This window comes from Aquarana catesbeiana, linkage group LG10 (genome assembly GCF_042186555.1).
Source record: "Aquarana catesbeiana isolate 2022-GZ linkage group LG10, ASM4218655v1, whole genome shotgun sequence".
Lineage (NCBI taxonomy): Eukaryota > Metazoa > Chordata > Amphibia > Anura > Ranidae > Aquarana > Aquarana catesbeiana.
The window spans coordinates 37,819,350-37,835,677 of NC_133333.1; the positions used below are offsets into that span (position 1 = coordinate 37,819,350).

A 16,328-nucleotide genomic window follows, 5' to 3' on the forward strand; every position below is an offset into this window, starting at 1 on the left:
CTGGATAGCACAGGCAAACTCACTAAACAGAGGAAATTATGCCCTGCCTTAGGACTGACCCCCACGATCACCTTTGCCTGTGCACACATTTGTTGCTGGCCCCCTTACAGTGCCAAAGGGAATGTCTGCCTCTCCTTGTTGTCCTCCAAGACATTATTGGGAGCGAGGGCGGTGCTTATAAGCAAATATAAAGAAGAAGTGGAAATCTGTACGAAGATGCACTTTAATCAATGTAAAGTGGTGTTTGGTGCACTTTAATTTGAGTACTCACACTACATAGACACACTCCAGGGATACACTATAATATACTGCAATATAATGTGCCAAATGTACAGTGACGCACAGAACTATATGGCTTAAAACTTGCAGTAACGCACACAGAAGTAAATGGCATTAAACTTGAAGTAATGCGCACAGAAGTAAATGACGTTAATCTTGCAGTAACGCACACAGAGGTAAATGGTGTTAAACTTGCAGTAACGCACAAAACTATATGGCATTAAACTGGCAGTAACGCACAAAACTATATGGCATTAAACTGGCAGTAATGCACACAAAACTATATGGTGTTAAACTGGCAGTAACGCCCAAAACTATATGGCGTTAAACTGGCAGTAATGCACACAAAACTATATGGCGTTAAACTGGCAGTAATGCACAAAACTATATGGCGTTAAACTGGCAGTAATGCACACAAAACTATATGACATTAAACTGGCAGTAATGCACAAAACTATATGGTGTTAAATTTGTAGTAACGCACACAGAAGTAAATGGCGTTAAACTGGCAGGAACACACACAGAAGTAAATGGCGTTAAACTTGCACTAACGCACAAAACTATATGGCGTTAATCTGGCAGTAATGCACACAAAACTATATGGCGTTAAACTGGCAGTAACGTACACAAAACTATATGGCGTTAAACTGGCAGTAACACACAAAACTATATGGCGTTAAACTGCCAGTACTGCACACAGAACTATGTGGCGTTAAACTGGCAGTAACGCACACAAGACTATATGGAGTTAAACTGGCAGTAACGCACACAAAACTATATGGCGTTAAACTGGCAGTAACACACAAAACTATATGGCGTTAAACTGCCAGTACTGCACACAGAACTATATGGCGTTAAACTGGCAGTAACGCACACAAGACTATATGGAGTTAAACTGGCAGTAACGCACACAGAATGGCGTTAAACTGGCAGTAACGCAATCACATAGACCGTTCAACTGTCACTACACTGACGCTATCTGAACTGTCCCTACTCTAGCTATACACTAATGTAAAGATTACTGACACGGTCTCACTACACTACACTGAAACTACCTGAGCTGTCCCTACACTATTATTATTATCAAACAGGATTTATATAGCGCCAACAGTTTGCGCAGCGCTTTACAACATGAGGGCAGACAGCACACTTACAATACAAATCAATGCAGGAGGAATCAGAGGGTCCTGCTTGTTAGAGCTTGCAATCTGGAGGGGAGGGTCAAGTGGAAACAAAAGGTAATAACTGTGGGGGGGTGAGCTCATGGAGAAAATTTAAAAAAAACAGTTGTTAGGTGTGGTTAGGGTAGGCTTCTCTGAAGAGAAGGATTTTCAGGGATTGTCTAAAAGCTAATAGAGTAGGAGATAACCGGACAGATATGTATGTATGTATGATACTAATGTATGTATGAATGACACAGTCTCACTACCCACTTGAGAAGGAGTTGTTCGGGAAGGAAGCTGGAGATGGAGTGCTGGGCTGTCGTGGCCTTGGAGGGAGCTCCCCAGTTTGGGGGGGTGACCTTGGGCTAGGGCTCAGGGCCCTCTAAGAACACGTGGAGGTGTCCTGGACAGGAGGCATGGAAGCAAGGAGAGGACAGCAGGAGAGACCACTGCCAGGCAAGTCTCCAGGGAGGAACAACAGGTTGCAGCCAAGAGGGCTGGTGAGTGACACACAGCAAGGAAGACTGGGAGGCACGCCTGAGAGGACTGGGAGATTGCAGTCTGGGATGGGTGCAGAGCCAGTGGAGTGGACTATGGTGGCATGGGCAGTGGAAAGAGGCAGCTGCAGCCAGGGGGCTGGCAGGGCCTGAAGATCTGGTACTGGGCTCAGTAGCCACGTGGATAGCTAGCACTAGGACTACCTACCTTTTGCTATACCATAGGGGCCTGCAGTCCCTGCCTGTAAAGGGCATCTGCTTTGGGCCTGGCTGAGCCAGTGTCAGGCCTATCTATCAGTGCTAGCTGGTCCTGAAGAGTGAGATCAAGATGTAAGTAAAGTTCTGGAGAGTGAGATCAAGAGTTGTGCTGGAGCTGGAAGTAAAGAGGTTGTATATACCTGAGGTGTATATAGTTTGGTCTCATATACCTTTTCTTCAATCAATTGGGCATCTCATGAATATCCTATCTCCATCCAAGTTAAATTCCCTCAATAAAAATACAAAAACAAAGTTCAAAAACTGGTTTTCTGCCTGAGGGTGAATGAGAACTGTGTGCCTAGCTGAGCAGGGTGGCGGACAAACCACAAAACTCAGCAGCCCCTATGGGGGTACTGCTACATGTGTTTTGCTGGTTAGTGGGGGTAGAGGAGGGAGGGAGGGAGTGGGCTGGCATTTACCACTGTGTATACGCCCACACTTGTGACTCTATAGTCACATGGGCTGCTCAGATGTGATAGGGAGGAAATACTCAGCATAAAAGCTCACTGAAAACTGAGCATGGGCAGAGCTGCCAACACTGCTCTGAAAAATCCCTAGCTGCATTGGGGACTTGGACAGAAGGAGGAGATAGAGAACAGCAGGATCAACCAGGTTTTTTGCAGAATACGGAAAACTAATCTCATAGTGACTGAGTGAGTATGAACAGCATGCAGTACATAATTTCTTGATATTTTTTGATGATGTGGGTGTAGTGACACTTTAATAAAACCAAATTGTGTTTTTTAGTTTGCCAACAAATGCTCAAATAGCAGAAAACAAGAAAAGTCACTTGCAATGAAGAGGAAATCAGTATAGTATGCTCTGTGAGCACATGAAGACGATGCACTTATATGTTGACCCAGTGACCTCAAGAACTCGATCTGAGTTCCAAAAGAGGATTTTTCCCACCAAAGCCTAGACAGGCAGCTATCACTGCACTACCTAAAAAATAGGATTTATTCCTTGTGATACAGAAAGACGCTGTTGAAAGAAGAGCAGACGATGTGCAGCTGGCTGATATTAGTAGAAGTTTATAAAGTAAATATGTCACAGGCACTTACCGACACGTAGAGATGACAGCAGCGGGGCCCCGGGGGAGGTGAGACTCAGGAGCAGTAGGAGGAGCGGAGCTCCCAGCTCAGGCTGCAGCATCTTTTTCTACTCCTCATGGAGACGGATCGAGGCGCAGCCACGCTGACACCACCTGTAGGGAAAAAAAGAGAGATCTTGTAAGGACAAATAGCAGCATCATTCCAAAGGAGCCTGAGAGATTAAAAACAGTAGGGGAACGTTGGAAAACCGAGAGGTATTTCCCTTATTGACCAATAAATCGCTTGCTGTTACTTTTCTAATGCAGGTTGAAAAATTAGATGATGACCTTCTTTGCGCAGTATTGAGTAGGAGCCTTGATGTCTGGGAGCAAAAAATGTAATGGCTATCATGAAAAAAAATAAATAAAAATGTTCATGGCTGTGCAGGTTTTGCCTGTTTCAAATTGTTTATACATAATTTTGACCTGATTGGGTTGTGTGGTGTAGTGGTGGGCTTGTATTTCTGGAATTGGAGTGCTGGAATTATAGACACTGACCTTCAAGGGAATTGCAGTCAAACAAGTTTTCTGCCTGCCTTTAGTTATTTGGTTACCCCAGTTTATAAGAGGTTGTTACCTTGCCAGTGTTTTTACTCTTTGCTTTGGCTTATGTTTTTGAAGTAAACCAGTGCTATGCCCATTTATGTTTGCTCTAAACCCCCCCCCCCATTTTCATTTCCAGCAACACATACTTACTTTTTCTTCGCTCCCCCATTGTTACTTTTATTGCAGAAAGCTGAACGTAAAACCCAGTACTTCCCAGTATGAAGGAACATCACTCATTTAGAACTCAGTGGGGGTGATTTACGAAAGCCATGCGCCATCCGTAGAAGTGCACAGCGAGGCGCAATGCGCATTTCCATATTTAAGAAATGGTGCGCCGGTAACAGAGCGCGAATCCCCCATTTACTATAGCGATCTCTGCGCACGGGAGAATGCAATCTGTGCACCACTATGGACATGGCGAATGGCATCTCCAATTCAATATTGACAGAAGATGAAGGTGTCAATATTATGGGGTGATGTGAGGAAGTTTAGTAACAACTGCCCAAGTAACAAATATGCCCAAAATAGAATGAGAAAGTAACTTTTTCAGAGAAAGCCTGCTGTGCCTGCAAGTACGTTTAAAACTGCGCGAGATCAATGTAAGCAGTGCGCATGCGCAAGCGGCTCTTGCGCTCGTTCACATGAGTTTGTTCACTGCATGGCCAAAATCTTAGTAAATGTTAAGCAACGTACATGCAATTGCATGAGTTGAACGGGCGCATCTCTAAACTTGACAATTTTTTTTTTTACGCTGGTTTACCCCTATGTATTTTTTTAAGGAGATTTGCAGACAGGTCATGTTAGCATGTTACGTTGCCAACATGTGACATTCACCTTGTTAAAATTATGTAAAAAGACTCTCACTCCTCTAGCTCCTCCTAAAACGGCATTTAACCTTCTCCCTCTAATGTATATGATTTCCTTGGGCTAACTTTTGCTTTTAAAGGGGAACTCCACACTCCATTCCCCAATGCTCTTGTCTCTCCCCTCTAATTCATTGGATTTCCATGGTCTAGCTTTTGCTTTTAAAGGGGAACTCCACAGTCCTCTCCATTCTCAAAAGGCTGTGAGCTGCCTTCACCAATCCAAACCACATCCTTTTTCAGAGCATACAACAGGGCCAGCTAGGAAAGGGGCGAAAAGAGTGATCGAACAACCCCCTCCTGAACCATAAAAGGCCACATGCACTCAACATAGCTAGCTACTTTTGGGGCATGTTGGGCTCAGCCCAATACCAACCACAAAGCACCTTGTACCCACTAGTTTAAAGTGGCTTTCCACATTACGTAAAGCCCACTGTCTACAGCCCCCCACAAGCCCAGCCTAGGGTTGAGTGGAAGAGGCCCTTGTCCCCTGAATATGGGAACAAGGTGGTTGACTTTTGGGGTGCCCGAGCTTCTCCTGCCCCCAAGCATCCACACTCCTTTCATGGGCTGGCTTGCTGTGTGTTTGGCTAGGGGTTTGTTAGTGTGTGGGAGGGGCACAATATTTTTTTAGTTTGGGGTGGTATTTTTCATGTGGGGGTTCTCATTTTAAGCCTTTACAGACCCAAATGGCCTTGTATGTATTGGGGGGCAGGCTATTTTTTGTTTTGGTTAAAATCTTGCAGCTGCAATGTAGATTTGTAAGTTTTCTCTAAACCCATACATCTTTGAAGCAGCATTTTGGATACATGCTACAGATGCACCACTTTACAGGTAGAGTAAGCCCCCCCAAGTTACTAGCTTTTAAGCAATTTAGCATTTTTAAAGGCACTTCTCCTTGTTTCGTTTTTGGGGTTGTCCAAATTTGTGACATTGATATATTTCCCTCAGGATGGAACCTGGGCCCCCCAACCCATTTTAAGGTCAATAACTATAATATAAGCCAGCCAAGTGGGGACTAGCAAAATTAACAAGTCAGTTCCCATTGATTGCAATGGTATTTTTGTATAACTTTTGCCCATGTTAGGCTCTTTGTTTGACCCCCTGGACCGGGGGGTGTTTGTCCCATCTGTAATTTTGTAGCATGCTGGATGATGTGCTTAAAGGGGTTGTTCTATGCATTAAGGTGAAAAAACTTCCGACAATACCGCCGCCCCCAGGCCCCCGTTTTACTTACCTGACCCCTCGAAAGTCCCGCGCTCGCTCCCAACATCCTCTTCGCCGCTCAGCCTGGCCGCTGATTGGCTATAGTGGATGGATTGAAAGCAGCGCAGCCATTGGCTTGCGCTGCTGTCAATCACATCCAATGACGCGGCGCGCCGGGGGGCGGGGCTGAGTGATACAGTGAGCGGCTATAGCCACCAGCTGTATCACGGGAGCGCGCCCGCAAGAACTAACCACCATGCGAGGGAGCTCGCATTAAGGTGTTGAGTCCTTGCGGGGAGGAGCTGAAACAGCCGCCAAGGGACCCCAGAAGACCAGGTTCGGGGCCACTCTGTGCAAAACAAGCTGCACAGTGAAGGTAAGTATAACATGTTTGTTATTTAAAAAAAAAAAAAAAAATACCTTTACAACCCCTTTAATTTTGGACAGGGGGTGGCTTATTTTGTGCTAGCTGCATTTGGGTTGGTCTGGGCATGCTCAGGGACTTTGTTTTTTTGTTTTTTGTGCTTTTTGTGTGTGAACAGCACTTGGATTTTTCTGGGCATGCTCAAAGAGTGTGTTTTTTGGGTTAGTATTAGTAATTTAAGGACATCCTTAACAGGTGTACCTACTTTGAAGTTCTGTCTCTACACTGAACTTGCATTTTTTTTGTGTTTGATGGAATGTGCATGTGTTTTCAATTGCGTCATTAGCACACAAACCTATGTTATATAAAGCTTGCAGATAGCATTCTATGCCTTGTCCTGAAAAGAGGCCAGATTGCTTGATTGTGTGTGTGTGTCAAGAGAGTACATTTGGGTGTCCTTATAGAGTTTGTAACACATGTACGGTATTTTCTCTTTGTATTTTGTTTGTTATGTCTTTGCAAAACAGATGTGTTTTAGAGCAAGTATTTTTTACTTTTGTTTATTTCTTTTGGGGGGGGGGATATTTTTCCCTGAAATAATTTTGATGTTGTCAATGTTTGTAGGTTGTCAGTTTCACTTTGATTTAGTTGTCTGTGCTGCATTATTTTGCAAAATCTTCCTCAAGATGTTGTGACTAATAAATGTTTAAATCCTTAATAGATGTCAGTTTGTGGGTGCAGTCCTTTTAACTCCTGTTAATTTCCTCTGAAAAACGGTCTGACCTCCAAGGCATTTTTTTTTTTTTGAGACACCTCTGTTAGTGTCTCAAATTAACATACGTGTGTTTTTTGCTTTCCTTGCTCTTTTCCAAGTCCTGTTTTGTTGATCAATAAAATTTGTAGCAAATTTTTATGTTTTATGTGTTTTGTTAATAATTTGTTTTGCAAATGCATGCTCAATCCAAGTAATGCACTTTACACTCCCCCCCCCCCCCAACAATTTTCATGCAATAGATTTCCCAGCTGCAGCTTAACTAGGCTGATTGGCATGGCAAAACAAAAAAAGGTACAATTTGTCTAAAAGCTACTCTCCTGGTGCCGTCATGGAAGCATATGCATGGATTGTCCGTATGCTGCCATGGATAGGCACCAGGAAAGGAAAATTACAGAAAGGTAAGTATTCAATTCTCCATTTTAGCGCAGTAGTTCTCAGCCTCAGTCCTCAAGTACCCCCAACAGGACATCTTTTGGGAATTTATCTTAGCTAAAATAGCTGTCCAAAATACCAAGCCATTGACTGTGATTTAAAGCACCTGTGCAAGATGAAGGAAAACCTGCAAACATGGCCTGTTGGGGGTACTTGAGGACAGGGTTGAGATGCCACACTACCAATTCTGGAGGCATAATAATGTTCCAGCACAGGGGTCTTCCTCTACGGCCCTCCATTTGTTCAGGAACTACAATTCCCATCATGCCTAGTCATGTCTGTGAATGTCAGAGTTTTACAATGTCTCATGGGATGTGTAGTTCCGCAACAGCTGGAGAGCCGTACTTTGAAGATTCCTGATCAGTCAAGTATGTCTTGAAAAAAGGTGGTTTCTTATGTGCCTTGTATAATGCCCAAGAAATATCATGTGGAAAATACAAGTGGGTGATGGCACATCTACATTCAAAATTTGGCACTTAAGATGGTCATGCACTATGCAATCTGATTGGCCAATCTCTGTACAACTCCATATTTAGGCAAAATAGGTAATAGGAAGACGCACTTAAACAATTAATTCAAATGATAAGAAATCAAACAGGCTTTTGCACTAAATCTAATTTATTTAAAATCTAACTGATTGCAGTGTATGGTCACCTTTAAAGATCAAGATCTGAAAATATTAATTTATTGGGTTTAGAAACACTTCTCTGTTCTTTGTAATGTATTGAATGATTTGGGTAAAAAAAGAAAAAAAACACATTTCAAAGATATATTAGAAGTGATAGGAATGAGATTAGCATCAAAAGGGTTAATTAACTGAGAACACCTACTAATTGCCACATCCAATGGGAATAAATGAACCAACTGTATTCGGCGTGCGCTATTATCAATGCGAAAACCGCAGTTACCCTAGCGACAGTTGCAGTTTACATATGCGGGTGTTTCTTATCACTATTTGCACTTCAATGTGCGCCAGGTGGCACGGTCGATTATTGACTTTTCCGGCACACCAATTAATATATGAACTGGTGCAGTGCCTTCTTCTTAGTAAATCACCCCCAGTATGTTAACATACTGGCTTACTTGTAGATTTTTGTTTGCTTCTGGTGGCTGAACAAAGCAGTGGTTTAATGAAGGGAAGATCTGTGGAGGTCTGCATTTATGTGAACCTGCTGCTTTGCCCTACATGGGAAACACTGGGTTGTTGGAGCAGTCGAATACCTGTCTGGCCCAAAATGATAAGGATAGACCTCAAGGATAATGGACAGGCATTTCGCCCACCAATAACGTAAGCTTCCTCAGGGTAACGTGACACTTGGTGGCTTTGTCTTTTAAAGACTAGACGGGGTCCCTGTACTTGAGATATCCAGTGACCAGGGCACACCTATTTCTTAACCCTTTGCATATAATATTTTTTCTATACAGATTGTTAATAAAGTTACTTGAGGAGAGACTGGGGTTTTCCCCCAATTGTAGAACCACTAGTGGGTTCTTTCCCAATCTCTTGCTGTTCATTATTCATCAAGTTCTAGGGGCACCACCAATATATTGTTAAGTACGTCAGTAGTCCTCTGTGGTTGGCCCTATACACACTGGACCTGCCTGGATTCAACTGTAGCTTTTAATTCTTACTTAGACCTTAAGGATAGCAGTGATATTGTTTTCTCACCATTTAGTTGTGACTGGCACAGGTTTTTTTTATTGTTGTCAGTGGTTGTTTAGCATATATTTAATGGTAACATTTTATAAAACTGTGGCCTTGCCCTTTACAATTTGACATTTCTGAGTCATTATTTGGAAGCAACTGATTTTATGTGATGCTGTACACTTATGATTCTCAGCAGTCAAGTAACTTCCCAGTTTGTGCATTAAGTGTGTAGCTCTTAAAACCCAACTAAAGTCCCAGAAATAGTTATTCAGTTATATAAGCATTGTACTATTTGCTTCAATATTCTTAGTCTTACCTCTAATTTCCTGCTGTGGCAGTTGTGAAGTGCAAATAAATATAGGTTTGCAGTCCAATGGGCACAATAGTTTGACTTAGGGGTGCCTCTGTAATCTATCAGACCTGCAGTGGTGCACAAAAACAAAAAACCTAAGTGTACAAAAAAATGTGCATGTGAAAAACTCACACAAAAAGTGCACTGTCTCTGGTCCACCACCTTAAGAAGTAGGACTCTACCCTGACCCCCCAGGGCACAAAGCTTCTGACAGGGGCAACGCTCAAACTTAGTCCACCTAGCCAAAAGGCCAGGCAGGCTCCTCTCCTCATGGTCAGCTGAAGCTGACCAATTAGTACTAGGTATGGGGCTCCCCAAAAAGAGATCCCTCCCCCCTCGGTTAACGGGAGGAAGGAACCTAATGGCCACACCTTTCCCCTGTAGACTTCAGAGTAGGCCTGAGGGGACACATCCTCCATCCAAGTAAAAATGAAAAACAAACAAAAGTGCAAAGTGACATGAGAGAAAAATAAATTAAATATGAGGGGTCTTTAAAAAGATTTCACACTTTTATATTTTCGTTGGAAATGGTGAAGGTGGGAGGAGTAGTAATTGGTTGTCTCTGAGAGTGTCATGTGACTAGTCTTTCTGGCAAGCCAGCTGACCTTGCAGTTTAGTATAATAGTCGTGTTGTGGTGCAGATGGCTGTGAAACCTATAAGAAAAACTGCAGAAACTTTGAGGAACCCTCGTAAATAGCGCCAGTGCATTGGATAGACTTTGCAGCCTGGCAGCCCCAGATTTAGCTAAAATGCTTAGCCCAAAGAGATGCTGTGCAGAAAAAAGCTTAGGTAATGTGGCCTTGTGCTCTTTCCCGCAGTGGGGTTCCCACACCCAAGTAAATACTACGAGCACCTCTGGGGCAACCGGCTGCCATGGGGCACTAACACCATGGGCTCTCCCTCAGCCAATTGCCAGACAAGGTAGCACCAATCAAGAGGCACTGCGCCCCTCAGAACTCTCCATGCTAAGGGAGTACTCCCGACCAACACTTTACGTGGTGCACACTCATTCAGTTTCCTTGCCTATCGGGAAGGCTCCTCAGGACCCCCATCATACCAGCAGATGCACTTTACAGCCAGCTTTCACAACCAAAAGGCCAGAATGATGGTGTAGAACCCCTATTGTGGACACTAATAAGAACAGATAGGTCTATGTGAGGACACCTGTGATGAGAGGTTTGGCTCTTGCTCATCTATGCCAACATAGAGCATTGGAGGGGAGGGGGGTAGGATGTACATTTCTAATAAGAGAAAATACAGAAAATTACTTGCTATTGGGACATAAATATAGTATAGCTTCTACCTTTCCCTTTATCATGATAATATAATGCCTTGCAGTGCTGAAATCTTAAGCACAAGGTGTCAGCCCTACCTAAATCATTTCTGACAATGCTGCTGTCCAAAGGTGCCCCCTGTGTTCCTTCATCCAGAGTGGGGCACTCTAATATGGGAAGTTTGTTACTGGCCAGATCACCAGGTGAAAGAGAAGAAAAACCTATGAAAAGAAAACTAATGCAGCTACCACATCTAATGATTGGTAAGCTACAATATAATACATTTTTAGTTTTGCGTTTAATACCACTTTAATATCACAAAGGAGGCTGCAATAGTATTTTTAATTTTTTTTTGCAACAGGTTCTCTAAATGGAGTCAATATGGCTCTATTTGACCCTTAATGCCTATTTTGTACTATTCATTAAAGTAAAGGCAAAACTTTTTTTTAGTTTTGGATAGAGTGGAGAGGGATATTTTTATTGTTGTCTGTGCCCCTGTTAGGGAGATTCAACTTCTCTATTTATCCTGTTTACCATAAGTAAAAGAAAATCCCAAATTTTGGGTTGCCCCCAGAAAGGTAATACAGGAGAAATTTTCCAAAGGTGACATTAGTTCTGGTGACCTGGAGGTCTCCAAGGAATTACAGTACTTAAACTCTCCGCACGCTAGTGGTGCACCATTACTTCTGTTCCAGTCCCCAATGAATTCTCCTAATTTGCAGGGATTTCCTCTCACTTCCTATTGGCTATTGGACAGGAAGTGAAGGGAAACCTCTACAATGGGACACAGATGGCGAAAATAAATCTGACAGGGGTTATAACCCTCCCTTACTCTATCCAAAATTGAAAATACGTTTTGCCTATAGTTCTACTTTAACAGATAAAGCACATACCAGACAGTACTGGATGTGTTATCTCAGCCACAGCGGCCAAGATCTGACAGCTCAGCTCAGAGCCAAGCTTTTCTGGGTTTGTGCCTCACAGGGAAGATCGAGAAACAGAGTTTTCTCGCCTCCCCTACGTTCTCCATCCTAAAGGCTACAATGAATGTCCTGGACTGCCTCAAGACTGAGGTGAGCCCAGGACAAGTGTGTGGCTTCTACTGGAAAGCCCGAAGCTTGTTCTTCAAAATGCTACTGCAGCTGCGAGCTTGTTTACATCCTAATACTTTCACGCCACATTACCTGTAGCGGTGGCATTAAAAGGCATAATGACATTATTGAGCATAACAATTATTTTTCTTATTTCACATGCTTTTCTATTTACGCACACTGCTGGGGGTGCTTACAATGGTCAGCTTTTATTCATATGGTTTAAACCTTTTTTCAAAAAGGGACCAGCTCCATGCTTTGGAATCAGAGAAATTCTGTTGAAAAGCATACCACTTTTAAGGCACAGACCTCTTTAGTTCTAGGGTTAAAAGTTATAAAAGATACATGGAGTCTTTCAGTGCTAAAGTCTCCTCCTGAAAAGTCTTCTTCTACTAGTTGCTTGGTTGTCCCACTGAACCTTTCATCTTAATACTTTCAGTCACCAACCTGGAACACCTTTATTCAAACTTTAACTTTTCTCCTACTTTACTGACCATACTTATTCCAGTTCCAGTTCATCAAATGATAAGACTTAAAGCTAATGGTCAACATTACAGCCAAACAGGTACATTCAGAAGGAGGTCAGCAATTAGTCAGAAAGTCAAGCTCCTACTCAAAAAAGGTTCAGAGAGGCACGCATACAGTAGGAGGGTCCTCTGGGTAACAAGGGTAAGAACGGCATTTTTTTATTGCCATCTGTATCCTCTCATGGGGTGATTCACCCCTCTGTGACCCTTGTCTTCATGTCTAAAATTTATGGGAAATCCAAAATTTTGTGGTTTAGTTATTTTTAATTTGTTATGTAAATTTGGCATATCCAAGTACAAAGTAGATACAGTATAGTGGAAAGTTTACACACAAGGGCATATCTGTTGTACAACATAAATCCCTCCTAATAAAAGAGTAGGGGGAGGGGATAGAAAGGGAAAGGAGAAGAAGAACCTGCAACCTCTGCTGTGCCTGGCAGTATCTCTTCTTGCTGAGCCACCTAAGATGCTGGACAGCTCCCTGTCTGATTCATTAGACCAGAGTTTCTCAACTCCAGTCCTCAAGGCGCCCCAACAGGTCATGTTTTCAGGCTGTCCAGTATTTTGCACAGGTAATTTGATCAGTTTTACTGCCTTAGTAATTACCACAGCTGTTTCTTCTGAGGGAAATCTAAAAAACATCACCTGTTGGGGCGCCTTGAGGAATGGAGTTGAGAAACACTGCATTAGACAACATGGCCTTGTATATGGTTTCTCATAATCCCTGAATCCTTTCCTCCACCCATGAACTTTCTATTTAAGCCATGACTGCACTTCCTGTTTGCCAGATTATTGTGCTCTCTTCAACCAATATCTTGCACTTGTCACTCCTGCTGCTGCCTGTATCTTCGCTATTACTTGTTACTGACTTTTGGCTTGTTTACAGACATTGCTTCTGCCTGATCCGTACCTGCTCTATATGCTACTGGACCCTGGCTTGCTCACCTCCTGGTGGGGTGATCCTGAGGACTAAACCTGGTACTAACACGCAGCAAAACCCATCTGCACCTTTTAGGAGCTCTGGTGAATACCAGTTAGTACTTAGACCCTGCACCTCGAATGAGCCCATATCATCTGCCAGGGTGACCTGCTTGTAAATCTATCTTGCTGATCATGAGAGCCTCTATACTGCTATAGCTATTGGGCTCTGAACCTGACCGTGATACCAAGGGTACCAAATAGCTGTGTGCTTCTCCTTTGAATTAGCAATTCTGCCTTCTATTTTCTCCAAATCCAAAATTTTGAGTTATCTTTAGAACAAGAAAAGAGGGAAGATCTTCAAATGTATGAAAGGATGACAATACAAAAGCACATGTGGAAGGCAGGGACAGCTACCCATTATGGAGATGTACTCTATTTTTCCTGCAGACCATTGTTACTAAGATCAAAGGTTAGGGGAAATTGAAAATTGTGAAGTGTCACCAGAAGCATGGAGAGAACATTTTCTAATAGGAACACTCAGTCTGGAGACATCTGTCTAAGAGGGGATTGCCTCCACTTTTCCTATTTCCTGTTATGTCTAAAAGACATAAAGTGGAAGGAAAAGTTTCCCAATTGGATACAGAAAAAAACTGATAGGAATGTGACAATAGTGCTGTTTGGTGAACCCCACACTGTGTGGAAAGGATGAGGAAGTGCAACTGAACACGATGCCACCTTAATTTTCCACGAAATTAGCAAGCTGGTAAAAAAATGGGCAAAGTAAAATCTTCTGTCTGTGCTTAAGCTGTCATCTTAAACCAGCCTCAGAAACATTTGACAAAATGCAGACAAGTTAAAAGGAATGAGGAGGCATCATAAACCTCCTTTAGCCAGGACTTCTGATGAGGTCCTGTCGTAAAAGGTCAAGTTGTAAATTGCCTGGAGTGCAGTTAAAGGAAAACACATCTGTGAGACCCGGGTAGTGACCTATATTGACTACTACCTTAACTTTCATACATCTCAAGCCCTAAACTTTCCTTCATATTCCATAACTCCTACTGTAACATTCCTAAAAAGTGGGTACATTAATATAGAAGAAAAATGACACCCAAAAACCAAACTTGACGATATTATAATGTCCAGAAGGTTAATAAAACATCTTAGATCTCCTAGAAGAAATGTACTGTACATCAGAAATATATCTTATTCTGTGTCTAATAAATCATAATTTAATTCTGCTAAATTATATGCTGGTTTATGGATTTTGAAACTATGTTATATGGAAATATAGATGTACCCAGGATATGTTGGCATTAAGGGTGGTTTTGCTGGTGCTGAGCATAATAAATAACTCCAGCACACCTATAACACACTCTTCAGACCTTTTGATTGGATGGTAGACATGTGCATTCGTTTTTGTCCGAATGCATTTTCGTATGAATTTCTGGGATTTTCATGTTCGTTTTAACAAACGATAACGAACGCGCAGAATCCGAAATCCGAAAGATCCAAAATAAAAAATTGCTTTATTTTCATATACCTTATATTTTCGTATCGTTGCGACAACAGTTCGATATAGATAGAAGATTCGACATGATGGTGACAATAGCAAACTGTGTCTGCGGTTGAATGTGCCTAACCTAACTCTATTAGTCCAAGATTATTCGACATAGAGAGAAAAGATTTGACATTATAGAGACATGAAGATTCGACAGCTAAAAACATACGATCGCCACGAGCGGACATTTACAGTCATATGCTCCGCCCATGGGCTATAGAAGAATTCTAATGTTGTTTGGCCAGTAATAATAATTAATAATTATTACTAGTCAAACAACATTAGAATTCTATTATAGCTTGTGGGTGGAGCATTCGACCGGAAATGTACGATCACGGTGTTGTACGGTTTAATTGCTTCATCGAATCTTCTAAGAACATCCCACAGACACCATAAGCCTTCAATTGACAGATTCAACCTTAATTAATTTGGATTTTCGGACGAATGCATTTTTTTTAACTAAACGAAATAAATAAAAACTAATTTCAGGAGTAACGAAATAAATGTATTTTTCATATGATACCGAAATTCCGAAACAAAATACCTGTATTTCAGTGTGCACATGTCTGTTGGATGGAGTTAGTTCTGCAGCACCCTCTCCAGGGACCAGAATACGTTGCTGCATTAGCTGTGAACATCAGAAATGCTCCACCTAGAAATGAAGAACTCTGTCTCTGTGAAGAAGCTACCATAGTGTAAACTCTGTTATAATCCTGTCTGGGCGTGGCAGCAAGCAATACTAGCATTTTTTAAAGATCACTATTACAACAGCGTATACTGCGAATAGTACCATGTATATGTAAATAGTTAACTGCTAAGTTAACCCGCCCTAGTTACGATCACTCTCAGTCTGTTGCCACTTTGATTAGTTGTTCTGTAAACTGTAAAAATCACAGTGGAGGGTAAAGCTCAGAGTGTGCGTGGGTTTTAATCATTTACAACATCCAAAATGAAAAAAAATTCTTTAGATATACGTTATAAATTGAAGGTCCACTTTAACCACAACCTCCAATGCTCTAAGAAGGCTGCTTTACTTTACGCTCAGCTACCATGAAGAGTGGCACTTGGTTTAGCGCCTAACCTCTGTTTTTGGATCCAATCAGTCCCACGCCTTACACTTGGCGCATTCTTACAATGAGCCTCTTTCCCTATTCCGTAATAATCCTGAAGGTAACTAAGGATTGTTACAAACTTCTCATTAAATGCTTTTAGGAAAAGCAACATTATATCGAACACCTATATGTAGATAAAGGGAACGGCATTACACAACACACAGAGCCAAAGACAACCAAAAACTGACTTTACACAGTGAGAAAAGGGTCGGTGTCCTATACGTGAAGACACGAGGCATAAACAGAACAGCGAGAATTCTTGTGCAGCCAAAGTGTCATCAAGTACATCAGTGTGACACCCCATTCAGGGACAAGTGACAGGATAACAATTGGTCCCGTTACGAACATGTGGATAGATGACATGATGAAGG

At 42.2% G+C, this 16,328-nt stretch overlaps 1 protein-coding gene across 2 annotated transcripts in view; it reads right to left on the reverse strand.

Moving 5' to 3' along the window:
• GRIK5 (glutamate ionotropic receptor kainate type subunit 5) overlaps nt 1–16,328 on the reverse strand; it is a 591,069-nt gene that overhangs the window by 368,357 nt on the left and 206,384 nt on the right. For both annotated transcript variants that reach the window (XM_073602012.1, XM_073602011.1), the window contains exon 2: nt 3,259–3,401. In XM_073602012.1, coding sequence (XP_073458113.1) covers nt 3,259–3,349 — 91 coding nt within the window. In that variant the 5' untranslated portion in view covers nt 3,350–3,401. The remainder of the gene's footprint in view (nt 1–3,258; nt 3,402–16,328) is intronic.